Consider the following 20,413-nt stretch of genomic DNA (forward strand, 5'->3'; position numbering starts at 1 on the left):
AATAGTGTCAGACAAACAGTATTAAAAAAAACAAAAAAAGTAAATAACAACTTAGTATGACACTCAAATTTAACATAATTTTACACTCAATTTTCTGCAACCATATGTTAGAGCCATTCGATTTAACACCGTTTTAATTTTACTTCAATCAGTTTTAGACAGACAGCATTTTAGGGTTATTTATTAAGATATCGTACACCTGGGTTTTGAAGGCATGTATGGATTTAGTATTTCTAATTTTGGATGGTAGGGAGTTCCATACTCTAGAGGCGATTATTGTGAAGGATTTAGTTACGTGAAGTGTGCTATGTTGAGGGATGTGAAGATCTACGGAGTGATTCCTAGTGCGTACTGCATGTAGATCTTTTTTCCAGGTAAATCTAGCAGCTAGGTAAACGGGATTACGAGTGGATAAAATTTTATAGGCAAGCAGGATCACATGGTATAAACGACGCTGTTTTAGTTTCAACCAACGTAATCGAACGTAAGTATCAGATATCCTATCCCATTTTTTTAGGTCATAAATGTAGCGCATTGAAGAGTTCATTGTTACTTGCAATTTGTTGTTACTTTCTTCGCAGAGATTAGTAAACAGAGAGGAGCAGTAGTCAAGGTGAGGAAAAATTAGTGACTGAACCAAGGTGGTTCGAATTTTGGGCGGAACTATGTTCTTGGTTCTATACAATTGATGTAGTATGCTCAGACATTTCTGTTTTGTGACATGGACTTGTTTTTTCCACTTGATTTCCTTATCAAATATTATACCAAGGTTTTTAACCGTTTCTTCGTACGGTATTACACGGTCTAATTGAATTTTTCCAAGAGCGGATTCATCAATTTGTGTAATAAGATGTCTAAGATGTCAAAGTGTTCTGGACCCTTCTGTCAAATCCAATGCAATCAATATAATTGTTCATAACGTGCAGTACATTATCCTCAAGTGTGCTGCTGGTATGTGAGCACTATGTTAGTTAAATAAGACATTACAGTGAAACGTAGGCTTTCACAGCGAGATTCATTGGTGTCAACGGCTTTCGGGAGCAGCTGTGTATTGTGCTTTGTCATGCAAGCTTTTGCGGCCATTGCAGGTTGCTTCATCAGGTGATGAGTAAGAAGCATATTTATCTTACTCATTGCCTGATAATGCGATCTGCAATGGCCGTGAAAGCTCACGTGACAAAGCACAATACGTCCCTGCTCTCGTAAGCCATCAACACCAAAGACATTGCAGAGCTTCCACTGAATTTCAGCGGAAAAATTCCTATGTCTTACTCAAGTAATATTCATAACTTCCACCACATTGTGCCACTTATCATAGAAGATATTTGATCCCTTTGCATAAGCAGATTTAGGGGGATGGGGCAGAGGGGCACTTTCCCTACCAATTATGCTTAAAAATAGACAAGATTTTTAATACAGTCCCGTTATCATTACTGTCATTTTTTTTTGTGTTACGGAGTATGGAGATGAAGAATATATTTGGTATAGTAGTTTTTGTATGTTGTTCTTAATCCCAAATATGAGAAGATCATTTGCTTTTCAGACACATTCTACCCCCCACTATCCCTTCTAGAAAAAATATTAGATCCGCCCTTGGCATTATGTATCATTCCGATGCAACTATGAATTTACCAGATGCTAGCTCTTGATCAGCTCTTGAAACGTATTCCCCTCTTTGTGGGACTTGGCAATGAACATGAGCTAGTGAAAAGTTATCACTCATTGAACTTTATTGAATAAAGTTTTTACAACATTACCATTTGGTTACATCATAGGAATAGCTCACAGATTTTTTTCTCTTAAACCTTTGTATTTTTAGGGTTAAATATTAACTACTCTAACAAAACATTAGTTCATTCATGTACAAGTTATTTTTTATTTTACAAAATTATAGATGAATGAAATATTTTGATAAAACTTTATACATCACGAATTGCTTTTTTTCTCCATTTGTGTAGAGACGATGTACCATTAATCAATGAGTTCAGTGATATAAACGTTTTAAATTATTCATATTGTTTTTCCTATTTTTTATATTTTTTGGCATTTTACCCTACCCTACTCCAAATATCTCATTTACCCAGAAAAAAAATCTATTAAAATGATTCCATTTAGCTGATTGATAAATACATTAAAAAGGAAATACCTACTCTTTTCCGAGCCAATTATGGTTAGAGAAATTAGAAAAAATAGGGGCTAGTGGAGTATTAGGTCTCTATATAGAACTCCTCATGATTATAACCTATGGAGTTGCAAACTTTTATCTTTATGTGCACAAATAAACAGAAAATTGAAGCAAGTCTAGGTTAATTAATAATTCAGTTTTAAGAACTTCCTTGATCTTTATTTGTTTGGGCAATTTTTACGCCCCTATTTTGTAAATGCTACTTGAAGGGTCAAGGTAGTCCTTACTGGCTTCTGAGTCAAAAGGTCTTCAGTATCATGGAATGTGGCATCCTTTGCATGATTGACTCCATGGCAAAGAAGCTCTTGACTAGAATTACTTGTTTCATCAGTATTCATAACTGGATGTTCATCTCTTTCTGTCAGTACATTAATTTCATCACCATTATTCATGTCACAAAACTGTGGTTTTTGTAATAATGTATTTTCCCCTGACATATCATTTATAGTATGTTCTTCAGCTGACATATTTCCATTGTTTATTTCTAAGCTTGTGAATGAATCCAAAGAAGTTTTTGGGATATAATCTACCATTGGCTTGAAGTATGTATCAACCATCTCTTTTCCAACCTCAAATGTCAGTTCCATGCTGCACTCTTGAGATAAATTGCTTATGTCGTCTCCATGCAATATGCCACTTTCACTTTCTAGTGTATCATTAGACTCATTTTCCTGTTCAATAAACTGTAGCTCCTCCTCTTGTTCCTCGGGTGGAGCTTCTCTTTCAAATGGCGTGGAATTGTATGATAGTTCTTTATTGACTTCTGTTGCTTCACTATTGATGTCAAGAAAGTTAAGTCTGCTTTCAGAAAAACTGCTGGATTCATTAAAACCTTCAGTCACTACAAATTCATCATAATCATATCTCTCCTTTCCATCTGTCTCTCCCACTTGTCTTGTAGTTACCCTTGACAACTCTTCATGTTGAATTTCTGCTGCGTTATGGCTTTTATTTATCGTTTCAAAGCTGCATTCAAAATATTCAATAGAATCAGCATCTATACCCATTTTACATAAATCTGCACTATCTTCTTTTCTCAGTATGCTGATGGCAGAGTTAGTGGTGGTCAAAGTAGCTTGATTCTCTTTTTTCTCAGCTGCATATATTCTTGCATCCTCTGGACAAGCTCCAAATGAATTATTTGGTGCATAATCATTGTGTAATGCAGTGCTGCTATTGTGGGTATTTTCTATAAAATTTGTAGCTGAGAAGAGTTCTATCAAGTTAGCAGTCTCTAATATTTTATCAAGATTTTCATCTTCTATAATAGTTTCGTCCTCTTGCATTGAAGATATCTTATCAAGCAAATAAACTTTAAATATGTCATTTGGTGTATTATTAACATATGATGTGGAGATTCCGCTTTGATCTGTGCTTGTAAAATTGTTAGATGAGAACAGTTCAGCCAAGTTAGCATCTTCTAAAATTTGATCAAACATTTTATCTCCCTTTGAAGTTAAATCCCCTTGCAATGAAAGTGATCCTTCCCTTGAGTAAACTCGTATTGAATCTTCAGACTCATCATTTAATTGTAATGCAATCCTGACACATGGAGAAATTTCTGTTGAAGTGGTTGATGAGAACAGTTCAAATAAGTTTGCGTTCTCTAATATTTCATAAAATTTTTCATCTTCGTCTTTGGCAAAATCCTTTTGTATTGAAGCTGTCATCTCTGAAATTGAAGCATTGTCATGATACACATTAATGATGTTTGGTTTTTGATTTGTCTTGGTTTTATTCTTTTCATCACCTTCCATAGTTTTATTTTCGTTTGTCTCACTGGTTGGGTTAATTGGCTTCATTTGTTTATTTGTATCAAAAGTCATTTCTGTGGCTGCAGTTTGTACATTCTCTTGTGAGGAATTCCTTTCTACTCCTGTGATAGTGAAATATTCAGATAGGAGTGATTTATTATCAACAAGAATGATATTTGAAAAGTTTGGAGATCCCTCCTTTATACATTTGTCTGTGCTCTCCTCCAAGGAAACTTTGTAGCCTTCATTGTGGGTTGTGTCACCTTGCTCAATTGTGTCATCTGTCAAAGAATCATTAATGTACCCCTTATCTCGTGGTGCAACTATGCAGCTGTCAATTGAGGAGTCATTTATGCCATCAGTAGAGGTATCCTCATTTCCAGACACTGAAATTGAATCATTCATATTTTTGATAATGGACAGGGAGTCAAAGAGAGGTTCATGTGCAAAACTGAGTGTATCTCTCTCTAAAAGTTTGGTTGCGTTTTCAACAGTTTCATTTTTAGTAATTTTTCCTGACGTTATATCCTCAGGGATTTTCAGTCCAACTTCAGAGAACTTTTTAATAATATCTTGTCTTATTTCTTCTTTTTCTATTTGTTTATATTCTGAGATAAAATTTGCATTTACCACATCGATATTTGGTAAGTGGTACCCAGGATGGGATGTAGACATATTTTCTTCCTCTGTTTCTAAAGACATATCACTTTCCTCATATTTACTATCATTATTATCATTATGGTTAACATCCAAATTACAATTAAACTCCATTATTTTATTTCCAGTAAGGTGATCATTTTCTTCATCCAATGCTGAAACTGTTGGGATATTTTCTAGATTTTTGACATCATCAATATAGGTTTTCTTGTCCTCATCATCTGGAGGAAGTGAACAGGAAGATTTATTGATCTTGGTATTAGCATTGATAATATCTTGTTGCTGCGTAAGTTTGAGGGCATCCTCAATAAGTGCTGTACTTGAATTATTTTCTTGGCATAGTGTTGTTATATATCCAATTTTTTCATGCTCTACGTTACATGTATTCACTTCATTTGCAAGAGAAGACACAATTAGTTTTTCGTTAACGTCTTGATGCACTTCTTTGGAATGAATTTCTGCTAAGGGTTTGCATGGAATGCTTTCATCTTTTATTTCTTTTTGATTTAATTTTTCATTATTAGGATGTTCAGCCAATAATATTTCCTTTTTCTCTCCATCATTTTTAATGCCATCTATCTTTTCCCCTGCAAATGTCATTCTTTCTTCCGGCTCATTAAAATCAGAATGTGGTGGTTCTAAGGACACCACTTCTATCAAAGGTGCTTTAGTCTCACTGGGATATTGATTTCCTACTTCCCAAGGCATTATTATTCCCTGAGGCTTCATACTTTCACCTTCTTCATCAAAGTCATCTTCAAACTCCTCCTGACAGTTTTTATCTTGCAGAATAGCACTTGGAATTTCCTCGCTTTCTTGGGAAGTTTCCGGAGCATCCTCGTAGATGAGCAAGTCTCTGCTCACGTAATCATCCATCAATCGTTTCCACTCTTTCTTTGTGAAGAACTCACCTTCATTTGAGGGTGAAGTGCCTCCTTGGTGAGAATTTTGTCTGTCTTGGGTGACTGACTCAGTTGAACATGAACTTGTTTCTTCCGTTATTTTAATTCCTGTTAAACTTTCATCTGTTGTTGCAGACTTGTTTTCATCAAATAGTGAATTGATTCCAACTTCTAAGTCTTCAGATGTGTTTTCGTTTTGGCCACTTCTTTCTTCACTAACTTCTGATTCATTTTCATTCATTCGTTCCTCTCTCCTTTTTTTGGCTCGCCTTTCATCCCTAAGTCGTAGTAGTCCTGGAAATGGAAAGTTTCCACATGAGAATATCAGCTTCCATGAATTGTTTTTTCATCATTTCTATGATGAATAATATAATTATAATATATTTTAATTCAATGTAAGGGTAATTAAGATAGCATTGTACCATTTAAGATAAACTTTTGCTAAAAATTGATACATATTTTGGACCTGGAAAATTTTTAATGAGGATAATGAAAGTATTTCATTAACACTAGGAGGATGGGAGTTTCGCGCTACCTAGAAGGATGGCTAGGGGTCATTTGACCCCTATAATGTATTTTGGAATAAAACGCCTAATTTTCAACCAATATTCAGTTTAATCGTATTAATTGTTGAACCAGTTCATTAAAAACACTATTTAACATTATTAAATATTATTTCCATCGTCAAAATTTAATAACAATTATTTTAAAGAATCATGATTTAAACCGTATTTAGTAGTCGATTGCAAATCAAATAATGAAAATGCATACTCTCAATACAAAAGTTGTATTATATGTTTAAACAATAGGGGTACTGGGTTTACAAAATTTGCATTAAAATTTTTTAAACTTATTACTTTGTTGTAAATCTCAGACAGACAGTATTTTTTCAGCGCTGTTTCCACAAAATATTTTTTTGCGCTGAATACGTACATTGGACGATTTATTCATCTACATCTTAATCTACACACTAACACGCAAGCCGCTTTATAGTGTGTGGCACGATGATGTTAGGACACCAGCTGTTTGCACATGAAAAGGAATTTGGAAAATGCAAAGGAAATTGGGGCATTGCTTCTATTTGATAGTATTTGGCACCTTTTTCTTTTTTGTGCCCGTGGAGATATGGCTGTTGGATTTGGAGACGTGTAAATAAATTGATGCATGTTATTCATCATATCTACTCCTGCTTTGTTTTTATTATGAAATAGGATGGTCTCTGGTATTCTTTTATTCGTTTCAGAAATAGTGTCGTCTGAGATTATGCTGCTGAGTAAAAGTACATTATTGTTCTAGTTTGCCTGATTCTACGTAAGAGTATGGCCTAAGGTATTTTTGAACACTCGCTTTGAATGGATTACATGGCTATTTTAGGGGTCACGGATATTCGTGCGTCACGCCTGTTTTTTCAGATTGTCCGTGCAAGAGAAGTTTTCCATTTTTTTATGATTTCCTGCCAGCTGGATAAATGGAAAATAACTGTTACAAGTTACATTTATTCCTGAATTTTTGTATGTTACGGTCACTTTAGTAACTATTTATTTCCCCAACGCTTCATTTGATGGCCAATCATCATCTTTGCCACAATATGGAAATTCATTTAGACTGTATTTTCATTTATCATCTGTCAAAACCCAGTACTCGATTCCAAATTTGTCTGGTTTATTTGGAATATACCTCATAAAAGCATAGCTGCATTTTGTTGGATAGAGCTGTGCATTTGCTGTTACGCCAAAGTTGCCTTCGGATTCACTATCTTGGACTTCTTCGCTTCCATCACAGGCAGATGTTGATGGATTGGTCAGAATGTCCTTGAACTGATGTTTCCGATTCACTTCCAGACTGATCTTCAATATTCCCTACAGCTATTCGAATCGCGACGATTCTCTTCTTATGATATATTTCTCGATTTCTTACTTTCTTCCTCAACTCGCTACTGATATGCATGCGAAAAAATCTACAAATGAAAGCCCATTATGGTAGAATCTTCTCCAGTTGCATTGGAGGTATTGAGAGCTGGAGAGCATTAGAAATTCGTACAAAAGGACAAACATTTCAGAAGTAACGCTAATTGCCGTTCGAAAGGCAGGGACTCAACCGCCAACCATATCCTGATTCGTATCTTCCAAGAACTTGTAGTAATTATTTTTCTCAAGCCTACGTGCGGATTCCAAGGGTAGGATTTACAGTAGAATTTTACAGTCCACCCAATTCCTCCGCTCTCTCAAAAGGAGACAGGATTTTCCCCCAGGGCGCAGTGTGCAGTCAACCCGCCCCAAACCCCGACGGGGTCAGGCGGCACTAATGCTGGACACACGGCAAAGGGGCAAGGCTAAGTGACATTGCCTGTCAGGCCAGAAAAATGAAACAGTTATTCGTAAACTTGATGAGGCGATATTGAAAATAATGTCTCTAGGAGCTCTGAATCTTGGCCGACAGAAAACAGTCATGGGATACGTGACAATTTTCCGGTGTGGATAATACAATAATCATTGAACAATAAATAAAACAAAATTAAAATATCATAATTACATGAATTTACGCAAATCAAGGATTGAAAATGTTTTATTTCCCTTTGCTGCCCGAAAAATATCGAAAGATTGAGCACAACAAGTCGCTATGCCTAGGTTTTCGAATACAGATAGGAGCCCTTGGGACGAAACTGGCATTGAACCGGGTACCTCCAGGTTCAAAATGAAGCAAATCATCTACCACACTAGCTTCTTGCTGATTATATGATATACATGGCAATAAAGTTCCCACGGGCAAAAAATAGCGCGAAAACCAGTTGTGGGTCAAATGACCCCTAGCCGTCCTTCTAGGTATAACACATCATAAAAATTTAAAACAAAACATTATTGTTGAATTTTTACTGATTTATCAAAATATAGACCAAAATGAACAAAGTCAAAAAGTTTCTAAATTAAAAAAATATTTTAATGGGAGAAAAGTAAATTTGAATTCTGAAAATGGGTCAAATGACCCCTGCCGTCCTTCTAGTGTTAAGTAAGGCTGCAAGGAAGTTGCAAAACTATTCCGCAACTAATATTTTGTTATTATGCCATGAATCCATTTTTTTCATTTTCATTTTTCTTGGCAATGAATCATATGGGTCCATTATCAATGTGTACATTTTATGAATACTTAGGGAGGTCCACAGCTTCTCTTGATTTATGTCTATTTTTGGTAAATATTTGAATGAGAGTATGTACCAATCAAATGCCTCCTCAGTTATATTGATGGGGATGTGACTAAAATTAATAACAGGAATAGGTACCATAAACTTGGTATTAATGTTACATATGGAAGAGTAAAGGTATAAAATCCATTTCCTATTTTTTTCAATCTCATGTATGTTAGGCATCACAATAATGCATGTGCACTAATTTATGCCATGAACAAAGGGTAAACTCATATGAGATTACTTAAAAAAAGCATCTGGTCTTATAAATTTCCTCTTATCATTGAATGCAGACACTTATTTTCCAAAAGTTTGTATTTTTAGCTCACCCATTACGCTGTCATGTGTCTTTTTATGTTCTGCTTCCATCCACTTTCTGTGCGCTTCTTTCTCTGCTTCCAAGCCACCCTTTTCCCTGAAAATCATAATAGAGAATGGGTAAAAATTGCTAAGTGATAGCTTTCTTTTGAAGATGGGATAATAAGAAACCTTGTTAATTACAAAGTTTGTAGATTGACATGATTATGAGATAACCTCCCAATTTAGAAACTTTACTGGGGAAAAAATATTTTTTTTCTCAAATACTAGAAAAACTTAATAAAGATAAAAATGATTATTTAAGCATGTACCGAAGATCTGAGAATTTAAAAATTTAATTTAGTCTCTGTGTCAGTGGTGTCATGGTGCCAGAATGTGCTGGAGCGTTGTTCCGGCACGGGTAACAGAAGACATAATAGTCAAATTTTTCATTTATCAATTCTGTTTGCCTCAAAATTTCAAATATATACATTTGTAACCAAAATAAAAAAAATTGTGATAAAATGTAAATATTAACTTGTCTTAAAAAACACACGGTAATATTTCACTTCTAAAAAAAGTTAAGTAAAGTGCATTCTGGCACTGCTAATTTTGCCATGACGTTACTGCTCTGCGTTGAAAATAGCTCAAAATTGATTATAGAAGTATTTTTATCTGTGATCGGTGGAAAGTTCCTTTTCAAATGTTGGTATATTCTAAGTATGATACCTGTGAATACTTTAATACAACTGGATACCAGGATTCAGGCTGTTTTAATTTTTTAATAGTCTATTGGTTGGAATTCTTGTTACACAGAAAAAAATACATGATACCTACAAGGAAACATTAGTAACTGTAAATTATTTTTGACCACTCACCATAGAAAAGGACCAGTTTTTCTGGAAATTTTTCTATTACTCCTTTTATATGCAATACCTGAAATATCAAGCCATTGATATCCCATCCTTTGTGTTAAAAAAGGTCAGAATTTCAGACTATATTTTGATAGGTATCCAGATATCTTCCCTGCAAATGCTGCCTCCAGGCAATAGCCTACTAGCAGCAATATGTAATTCCACTTTTCCTTGAAAGCCCATTATAAAAACACTGCCTTATTTTTAGGTACGTGCAAATGGTAGGCGTAAATATTTATGTAACATGAAAATATTAAATCAGTCTAACCATGCTTCAGCACAAACTCTGTCCTTTGGAAAAACTGGGCGGTCATCCAAATAGGTGAGGTTGATCTGGAAAAAAATAATTGTCCATGATTTTTTCTTTTAAATATTATAAATTTGTGTTTTTGGAGTTTTATTTAGGAATAAACTTACACATCCCAATGTGATAACCTTCCTGTAAAATCTTGTTTCTCTGATGAAAGGGTTCCCCATCATATTAAGCACATGAAGGTTTTCTATATCAGTCAGCACCTGGAGGGGAAAAAAACAGTAGAAATACCTATCAACCAAGTAGGTATCTGAAATGCTTTCATTGTTCGGAAAATTCTGTAAAATGACTATGAATTCATTTGCAAAGCATAAAATCATGGCATTATATATATGATGCATCATATGATATTATCCTTAAATAAAAATACTCGTATCGTATTTATGCCACTATAATTCATTGGTCCACTCAAGAAATGAAATATTAGGAAATAAAACAGGTGGTAAAATATTAAGGCACAGTTTAAAGTATAACGGGGCTAGCCACGGTGATAACTTTTATGGGAGTCACCTCCAATGCACAATTGTGCAAAAAATCCATAGAGAAAAAAATCATTCGCCTTGACCAGGACCCTGGTGAAGGCGAATGATTTTTTCTCTATGGATTTTTCCCTCAATTTAAAGTACGTATTTTAAATCAGTTAATACGTAACACCAGTTGCTAATCCAAGAAATAGTGTGTCTATAGAAAGAATCATTCTTGTCAATGGGATTTTGTCAGTGACAAGATTGCAATTCTTTAAAGAGTAACACCAAGTAATAATATTAGTGGGCATTACTATTATTATGGGTAACTAGGAACTTAGCAGAAGAGTCAGATTCATTTGCTCTGCATTTTATAAAGCAAGAGCTTGCAGAGTTACACCATAATGGGAGTGCAATACACTAATTACAGATTCCCTTGAAAGAATTTTTATTAGAGGTGCTGTCACCAAATATTTTTAACCCTTTGAGTGATGACATGTGAGATGAGATTTTTAGACATGTTTCACGATGAGATTTTTAGATGTGTTTGCCAAAAGGATTGAGCTTGTTCTGAAACAATGAAATGCCTGTGCATAATCACATAGTAGTATGTACCACGGTGCTCTGTACACTTAGGTGAGCTGTGTGTCTGTATCCAATTGAGAGAGCTCTTTAGAGCGCAATGGGCAAGCTCAGTTTCTTTCTGGATTAATACATACCTCAAGTATGCCTGGACCTTTCAGTTGGTTATAAGAAAGATCAACCACAGACAATGATTTACATTGCTTAAGATGTGCTATGTCATCAGCAGTTGACAGCATATTGTGACTCAGTGATATTGTATGTAAAACTGGTAACTTGCCTAAAAGCAAGATAAAGGTAGGTATAGTGGATGATTCCTAAGTTTAAGTTTTGCTTTCAATGAATGGAATTAAATATTAATTAAAGAAGATATTGCCTCGCTATAAATAATATACAAATTCACAGATAATATTGTTGCACTCAAAGAACAAATGATTTGTACACCAGTAAATCGCGATAAAACTTTGAACATCCATCCTAATGGAGGGGAAAGTTCAGAGGGAAAATCAGTGTTGACATAATCTATTTATCATAATATTCGCAGCAAATATAACTTTGGTTTCTGAATCATTCTCTCTGTATTTTTTGAGCCCATTTGAAAAACTACTTATTTTTAGGTGAGCAATAGTAGGAAAGGGAGAAGGGAAAAATGACCAGAGTTCGGAATTATTTGGCAGATTGGCCGAAAGGAGTAGTAGGCTAGGGATATGATGGGATACAATGTTAATGGTATATCTAATGATGGATAACTGAGGCTTTACTGCTCTACATTTTTAGAATAATTTATTTATTTTAAGAGTGGCATGAATAACCTTTGAATTTACATGCCGTGGGATGAAAGGATTTATTTTCTTGTTCACATCAACTGTAATATTTTAAGCCTATATGCAAGTCAAAATAAGTGTCAATTCTTCGTTAAAACTTTTGCAGGTGCTCATCATGTTAGATTAAAAAAGAAGACCTATCAATAGGATTTATGTATTTAACATACTTACATAAATTTTCTATTATTTTTACCGCATTGTGACAAAGATTTATAGTATCCAGGTATGTTAAATGTTCCAAATTTTCAATTTTTTCTATTGCATTATTATGCAAGTACAAGTTCCTCAAATTTTCTTGCTTATCCAGATTTTCTATCTTATAGATACCATTGCTTTGCAACCAAAGGCATTTCAGGCCAGTATATTCTTCCAAGTTTTCAATTTTTCGTAATCCTAACGAGATAAAATTAATGAGGTAACTTAGTAAAGCGCTCTAAAATAATCAGTTGCATATGCAACGCATGTTTTATTTCTAATTTTAGTTTGGCACTATTGGTACCCCACTCGTTTACCTTTATATTGGAGGTAAAGAACATCATTTAAATACGGCGTAGAATACAGTTTTTGACTCCTACATTCTTTTAAGAGGAACTTCTTCGTCATTCTGGAACGACAACATAAGTTTTTCAGATGAACATCAAATACGTTCAATCCAAAGAAAAACGTTAACTCAACATACCTGGGACAATTAAAGAAATTATCTTCCTCCTTAGTAATCGGTTCAAAACAACCTTTAGCACTGTTTGCTTCATTACTTATGTTATTATGCCCTAGGGTCTTCATTTTTGGAGGCAAAATTTGAGTAGGTTTAGCAGTGACTGGAGATCTGGCTGATTCACGCGATCCTGTACGCTTCACTCATTGCCATGGTTACAAAATACGAAAACAAGATTTTTGATCGGTATTAATGCGTTTTAATGTATCATAGATAGTGAAAAATCAGAAAAAACGTACACGTAATTTAAGACGTGGAAAATATAACCAAAATTAGCGTTTAATGATGAGCTACGGCTTTATTGCCAGCGACCATTAGCATTAAATTTTAAATTTGAAGACATCGAAAATATGGGTGGTCGTGTTTTGTTTATCGTAAGAGCGCGCAGCGGCGCAACTTCAAATGTTTCTGTCAGGGATGCTGCTTCACTAAAGTACGCGGGAGGTGCAAATCTGGACTTTATGAAAAGATTTACAAATTTGAGAAATTTTAAGATACGATTGAGAGTTAATTGTCTAGCGATTCAAGGCAGTTTAGAGTGTGGTGAGAATATAGTTAAAAATGAAGTCTCGGAAGACTAGCAGGTTTTTGCTAACGCACTCGTGTTTGTTCCCGTCCTCCGATGGATACCTACTATTTTCTTTTATCCGTGGTCACTTGGATAAGGAATTTTTCATGAAATAATCAAGGTATGTAGAGCTTAGTAGTTTTCTTTTCAACGTTTTCTTTTCCTATCACAAATTACCCAGTCAACACAAAAATTATGCCCGCATTGTTACACCAATACATATTGTGTGATTTTAAATCAATGTATATTTGGGCACTTAAATATCTGGAAGTCGTACGAATAAAACGTGTAATGCTATTTCTAATCATAATACTCGAGGATTATTCCTTATCAGTTCAACCAAAACATCAGTATATTTTGACGATATTTATTAGGCTTCATATCATGTTTGTTGCCTTTACCTTCTATGGCTGATTTTTGTTTCTCTGCAATTTCATTTACAAAATTATCTGCCTTGATTGAAAAGGAGTAAACAGGCAATTTATATATGCATGAAGTTTTCTCAGGGTTTCCTCCGGTTTAATTTGTTGTGTGTCTTCAACATTCCTGGCAACGTATTTGTGGTTGCACTATTATTAAATTTTATGATTCTCTTGATAAATCAAATCCAACTCAGGCTTGAAGTCTTTATCCATTGAATTATATGTGGCCTACAAAAATGATGTCGTTTTAAAGAGTCACTCATGGGTCAGACTTATCAGCTTAAAGTGGTACATGTATTTCAAGCTTATGTCATTATGTTGCAGTATTAGGGTGTTGTGCTTTATGTTTATCAGGAATTTTGTCAAATATTTCTTTTGCAGGGCCAAGAAAAAGAATTTCATTATCTAGCACAGAAGGGTGTGTCGCATGGGCCTATTGATTCCTTTGGGCCTATTTCTTCTGGCGGGACTGGAAATCATTATCTGGCCTGTCCATAAGATTCAGAAAACAATATAACTGTCCATCTGGGCTAACTTATCTCCACTACCCTCCTCTTTCTTTAGTGACATCAATACTAGAATACATTCCATGTAGAGTATTCCTGACCTTTGTACAAATGCCCCTTTTTGCCCCTGTCTATGACCTAGTCATGGCTGAGATTCAAGGTCTCTGATAGCATGAGAAAATATCCTTCTTGCAAACCTTTTTTTATTTGGCTTTTAAATTCAATTTTCATGTCACATAACTTCTCATGTCCAGGGCCACTTCACACATCTGGGAAAGCTAAACTCTTAGTGTAAAAATTGACATTGCAATGTGAGCACCCCTCTTGGATCTGTATTGATTTGAACAGTAATTATAAAATGATACTACATTGCCTGCTCCTAATAAATAGGCTGTATAGCATTCTATTAGAATCATTAATATATGCTTTAAGGATTACCCCTTTTAGTATCTGAACAGGACGTGATAACTGAACTGCGGGTTAAAAGAAATATGTATTGAGGTTTTTATGCTTCAAAGAGTTATTTGAATTCTCTTGTAGACAAGATCTTAGCCAGCAGTGTGAAAAGGGATTGTGGAAGATTCTTCAAATTGTGGAAGATTTAGTACCAAGGTTATCCCTTCTAAAAGAACTCTTCCAAAATACATCAGCCCTCAAAATGAGCACACCCAAATTATGTTGGGCTATGGCTTTATTCATACATCAACGGTGACTTTTTAAACTTTATGTTCAAATGGTTGACAGTAGCTAGATCTCATTAACTACTACAACAGTAAAGTTATTTTATGTTGTCTAGAAAATAATTCTAATGTAGCAATGTATGTCATGTCTGCTTCTAATGCTATGGACAATAGTCCAATTCATCCTTCCATCCTGATCCTAACTAGGACTTGAAAGGCCATCACGGTTGTTGAAAAGTATTCCATTCCTATGTTTTGAAGTTTGCAGGAATAAGAGTAAGAAGTCTGAAGACAAGACACATTTTAATGTTCTGGTTTCAAAACATCCAGGGTTTACACAGTTTGACGGCTACAACGAAACTGCCTCTTGAGATTGCCATAGTGGTGATTACACACAACTGCAAGTTTGTAATTGTGCAGTTGACAACATTACATCCGTTTAGTACTCTTTAAACCTGTCCTAGTTCTGAATTTATATTTTGGCATCGGTGAGCCAACTCATTGTTAGAAATGAACTCCCCTCCTATTCTTCTCCGGAGGCCATTGATATATTCATGCAAGCATAACCTTTTTTGCCATCATCCAAACTATTTTGTGAGTCCATTCTATAGCTTCAACTTTTCATAATCTTATCCATCTTTTACCTTACTTATTTTTACCCCTGCGAGGTATCCTGATCTTTGGAAATTCAAGAGATTCCAAATCCAATGGAGGAGTGGAATATTATTATGTTAATACCCTTGCATAGTCTTGGATTAGGATCAACCCATGCCCTTTGTAATAGGCAGATTTAGGGGGCACGTGCTCCCCCAGATGTTTTAAAAATAGACTAAATTTTTTTAAAATTATCATTATGTTCGTTTTGTTTTGTATATTAAAGAACCTCAATCAGTTAATTTCATATTAATAACTTCCATTGTAAAATAAAGAGTTTCATAGTTGATGTATCTTGTTTTTAATCTCAGGTATGAGAAGATCGTTTGCTTGTAAGACCCTTCCCCCCTTCCCCCCTAGGGTCCCAAGTTGCCTTTCGTATCTATGACAAAGACAGCCTTGAAAATTACTTTGTTTTTTTTTTGTTGTTGAATAGTGTAGGCTTCTAGTGCCCTGGGCTGATGGTTAACATACCGCTACTCCCTCACTAAAAATAAGGTAATGTTATAAAAAAAAGTTTGCTAGAGTGAGGAATTAAGTGTTAAGCTGCAGAGAATTTTTTCTAGAAAATTTAACTTTTTTACTGGCAAAAAAAGGATAGTAATAAAATATTTTGAATCGTTATGTTTGAGAAAAATTAATACCTAAAAACACTGTTTGAACGTAAAGAAGAAAATATTTTCAATTCGAAATCATGTAATATAGAAATAAATCTGCTAAGGGGACGTCATGTCGTCAGTTTGTCTGTACTATTTATGGATTTTCATATTTTGATACTACAATAAAACATTTAATCTTGACTAAAAAAGGATTTTCTTTAATTTTAGTTTTATGTTAGCTCACTTTTATTACAGCTAATTGTAAGATAGGGGATCGGTGTTATTTTAATTTAATGTAAGCTAATGTGCTATGTTTCACTTATTTCGATGATGGAATAAAACTTTAAATTACATTCTCTAACCTCCCCCCCCTCCCGCCCACAGTCTTTGCAGTATCGTTCATTATCATCAGTTAGGGGCAATACCGCACAGAGCGGTATTGCCCCTAACTGGTGTAAGGTATTGTTCTGGCACTCGGGACAATACCGTGCAGTATAAGGGTTTTGTAAAATAGGTGTGACACTCAAAGTAAGTTAATTTTTCCAAATATGAAGCATAAAATTGCCGGGAAATCGAATTTCCTTCAAAATGGTATGATTGCCTCTTTCGTTGAAGTTTTCAATTGAAAGATGTAAAATAAAAATGCCTAAGTGTAAGCTATTACCCCGCTCCCCCCTAAAATTTCGTCTAGATGGGGGAAGAGATGGGATAAAAAAAAGGCGAAAATGGTGTGCTTACGTAATACTAGAATGCTCCCTAATTAAAGTTACAATTTAGTATTTTCATGATGGAAATAATTTTTTGCGTCAAATTTCAACTCAAAAAGCACGTGTTTTTAACAAAAATAAGGTGCTTATTTTTGTTCACTCCAATTTTTTTTATTGGAATTCTTCCGCCCCTAGTGAAGTGCTGCCTTGAGGACAGCGTTGACTTATACCAACCCATGCTACTATATCTCAGCGAAGTGATTGTGAGGACCTCCCTCCACCGTGGTTGTTTCATAGGCTGTTGGTAATTTGCTCTTACGCGTACCTACGGTCGCGACCATAAACCCAGAAGCTTTATAATATGAAAGCGAGAAATTCATCGTTCTCACAAAATTTCCTGATTCACTAATAGGATAAGTAGTGGTTTTGTCGCGGGTTGCCCTGTTTCATGATTACCTGTTTTCGCATGATTATTATATTGCCATCACCGCGAATATCTCTGTCATAACGTTGAATGCGAGTGGGCGTGTGAAACCAAATGATTCAAGTCCATATCTGCCGGTGAAATTTTGTTTCCGTAAGTTTCCCACTGAAGTGAAATCATTAAAAGGAGCTGCTCTTTTGTGAATTGCAGTGGCCCACCGGCGGTCGTTCAATTTTACTCAGCTGCCCGAAAAAAGATAATGCTTTTAGCTCCTGAATTTGTATGTGCGTTGAGTCCTGGCGAGCGAGAGCTTGCAGTGTTGCGCTTCAGATGATTTTGAGCACGAATATTACAAAAGAGGATCCTAAGCCGGCCTCTAGATGTTCCGTCAACCACCGCGCATATTAATGAGTTCATAAAAGTCGCCACTCACCTCGCTGATGGACAAATTGATCCGAGTTTCATGGGGAAATAAGGTCCCACACGGAAAATAGATATCTATAGGTATCTATATATTGTCTATTTTCATCTATGAATAGATGTATGTCTAATAGTTGCCTATTAGACATCAATTAGATGTATGTATCTCTATCTGTTAGACATCTATTTGTTATGCAGGTGACAAGGGACGATTTTGGATGCATCTCCGAAAGTGTGTTTTAAAACACAACTCATGAGCTATGGAAGTAATTTAACATTTGATTAAGGGACAAATTTTTTGGTCCCTTACTCAAGCGATGGCGGACTTGAAAAATTTTGCGTCGCTTCGAACTATGCTTGGCGACTTTGCCAACTATATCTATATATCGTCTATTTTCATCTATGAATAGATGTATGTATATTAGTTGTCTATCAATAGATCAATAGTTATCTAATAGACATCTACTGTAGATATCTGTTTGACATGCTGCTGTTTTGACAATAATATATCTAATAGGTATTTACGGTAGATGTCTATTAGATAACTATTTATCTATATGTAGTTATCTAATAGATGTTTATTTTCTGTGTGGGGTATTATCAGCGGTTTTAACCGAAATTTATGTACACCATGATGTGAACTATCAAATCCATAAAAGCTAAATGCTATTACTCGAAATTACGAACATTATAATGCAAAATATTGAAAAAAAGTGGATCGCATCGCACTCATTACCGTGTCGCTTACATTTTTGAAAACCGATTAAAATGCAACAGAGGTGGCAACAGAAATCAACCTTTTATGGGATAGAATAGGGTAGTTTCCTTCATCAAAGAAAACGAAAGGCATTGATTGCGATTCGTTAGCCACCATTAGTGTATTCATAATATACAAATTATTTCGTTTTAGAAATACCGGTTTAGACGAATGGCATTGGTCCATTTTTATCCTCATTTGAAAACGGCCATATTGGCGCCCACGCGATGCCACTCCACGTGACATCACAGGGACCTAGTTTCTATACGAGTAGATAGGAGTTACACATCGTCTGAGATTACCAATGCATGCATGAGACACAGAGCTCAGGGAAACATGTCTTAATAATCACTTATTAAAACTGGCTAAGGTCGGAAAGTTTTCTTCGTTTGATATGGCATTAATAATCCTTATTTAAGCCAAGCGCTACCAGCCAGCAGGGTACTCAGCTACCCGCTAGCAGCCTCCGTCTTATCAGCGCTCAAGCCTCCCTCAAGGTCACCTCACAGGGCGGCAGCGGGAACGAGAAATACGTCACACGGACAGATTTCCCGGCATTCATACTTACCCGTCGCGTTTTCGCGCGCTTGAAAATTTTCACTTTTCATTTAATTGCGAAAAATTGATATCGTCATTTAAAAATCTAAATGCGTGAAATACGTACTCCAGGAGTAATAATCTTTCGATTAAAGCAATAAAAAAATAATAGGAAACCACCCTATTGGACCTTCTCTATACAGTCCCCTTGATTTTGAGACTGGAATAGGCTTTTATCTGAAAACTTGTTATCGTGGATGGTTAGATAGCTGTTACTGTTGTGTTGGGTTTTTGTTTACGATTGTAATGGCCAAAGTTGATAGTTGTTAAATGCTTTCAATGAATTTGTATGCACCCAGAAATTTGACGCAGTGTGTTTTCAAGGTGGGGGTAGCGTTGTACTATCGTTTCCAAAAGTATGTAGACACCCACGAGCCCCACTTAACTGATGTGGTAGGGTCAGTAAAAACTTGGAAGGTTGGCACATGAGGTAGCCTGCATCTCTAAACCAGTACGTCAACCGTCAACCATGGCCGACGAGGACGGACGACCGGGCTAGCGAGACAGGAGTCAAACTACAGGCTTAAATGCCCCAGCGCATAGAATGCATTGATGAAACTCATATTCACGCACAGGTGTGGCCGTCGGGATGTTTTCTTGCGGATGGCGAAACATGAAAGAGGGGTATACCCCTACGGATAAAAGCCTACCGGTGGAATTCCGCGAGTCTTTATGAGAGCTTAACAACTGATAACGGATTTTCCCGTAAATAGATAAAAATTAACTACTGCAAGCGACCGGCTGGTTTAGATATAAAGCATAATACAAGTACTTTATCCTTGCGGCGGAAAGAAAAAAAAAACATGTGGGAGATCCGAACGTATGACCTATGCATCCGTAGGGGTATACCCCTCTTTCATGTTTCGCCATCCCTATTCGGCGCAACTAGAGGACGTTGCCTTTCGCGAATACTGCATGTTATTTCAATCTCAGCAGTGCAAAGTCTTCTCCTATTTTGATAATCAAACTATTGTTTGACTTGATACGTTTTCCCAAGTGCCATTGTCTGAATAGTATCGGGAGTTTACTTCCAGTTCTGAAAGAAATGCATGTATAATATCCTTAGAGATATACTTCTTTCAACTCACTTTTGATTGCAGGGTAGTAGATTGCATTAAGTATACCAGATGGTTATTTCAAGACCGTCCTTAAAAGAGAATGTGTGGCTGGGTTGGGTAGATTTTTGAGGGGAACTTTTGGGGGAGGATTGAAAAAAAAGTTTTATTATGTTCACTAAATCTTAGTATTGAAGGGGTTGAGATTTCGCATCATCATTTGGGTATGTGGGAAG

At 35.6% G+C, this 20,413-nt stretch overlaps 1 protein-coding gene across 1 annotated transcript; it reads right to left on the reverse strand.

The window, feature by feature from the left end:
* Nucleotides 1–1,712: 1,712 nt before the first annotated feature.
* On the reverse strand, nucleotides 1,713–12,936 carry LOC124157584. Its single transcript, XM_046532430.1, has 8 exons — nucleotides 12,753–12,936; nucleotides 12,586–12,677; nucleotides 12,245–12,466; nucleotides 11,387–11,529; nucleotides 10,308–10,406; nucleotides 10,159–10,223; nucleotides 9,009–9,094; nucleotides 1,713–5,792 (listed from the first exon to the last, which is right to left on the reverse strand). Exons 1-8 carry the CDS (start codon nucleotides 12,854–12,856, stop codon nucleotides 2,371–2,373), a joined length of 4,233 nt encoding a protein of 1,410 aa, XP_046388386.1. The 5' UTR covers nucleotides 12,857–12,936; the 3' UTR covers nucleotides 1,713–2,370.
* Nucleotides 12,937–20,413: the final 7,477 nt, after the last annotated feature.

Source organism: Ischnura elegans, chromosome 4 (assembly GCF_921293095.1).
Source record: "Ischnura elegans chromosome 4, ioIscEleg1.1, whole genome shotgun sequence".
Classification (NCBI taxonomy): domain Eukaryota; kingdom Metazoa; phylum Arthropoda; class Insecta; order Odonata; family Coenagrionidae; genus Ischnura; species Ischnura elegans.

Bases quoted from the DNA above. Each gene is read 5' to 3' on its own strand.
- LOC124157584 (XM_046532430.1), bottom strand. From the start codon at position 12,856: ATGAAGACCCTAGGGCATAATAACATAAGTAATGAAGCAAACAGTGCT. The intron at 12,678-12,752 runs GTATGTTGAGTT...TTGTCGTTCCAG, and splicing joins AATTTCTTTAATTGTCCCAG to AATGACGAAGAAGTTCCTCT. The intron at 11,530-12,244 runs GTAAGTATGTTA...TCTTGCTTTTAG, and splicing joins AAAAATAATAGAAAATTTAT to GCAAGTTACCAGTTTTACAT.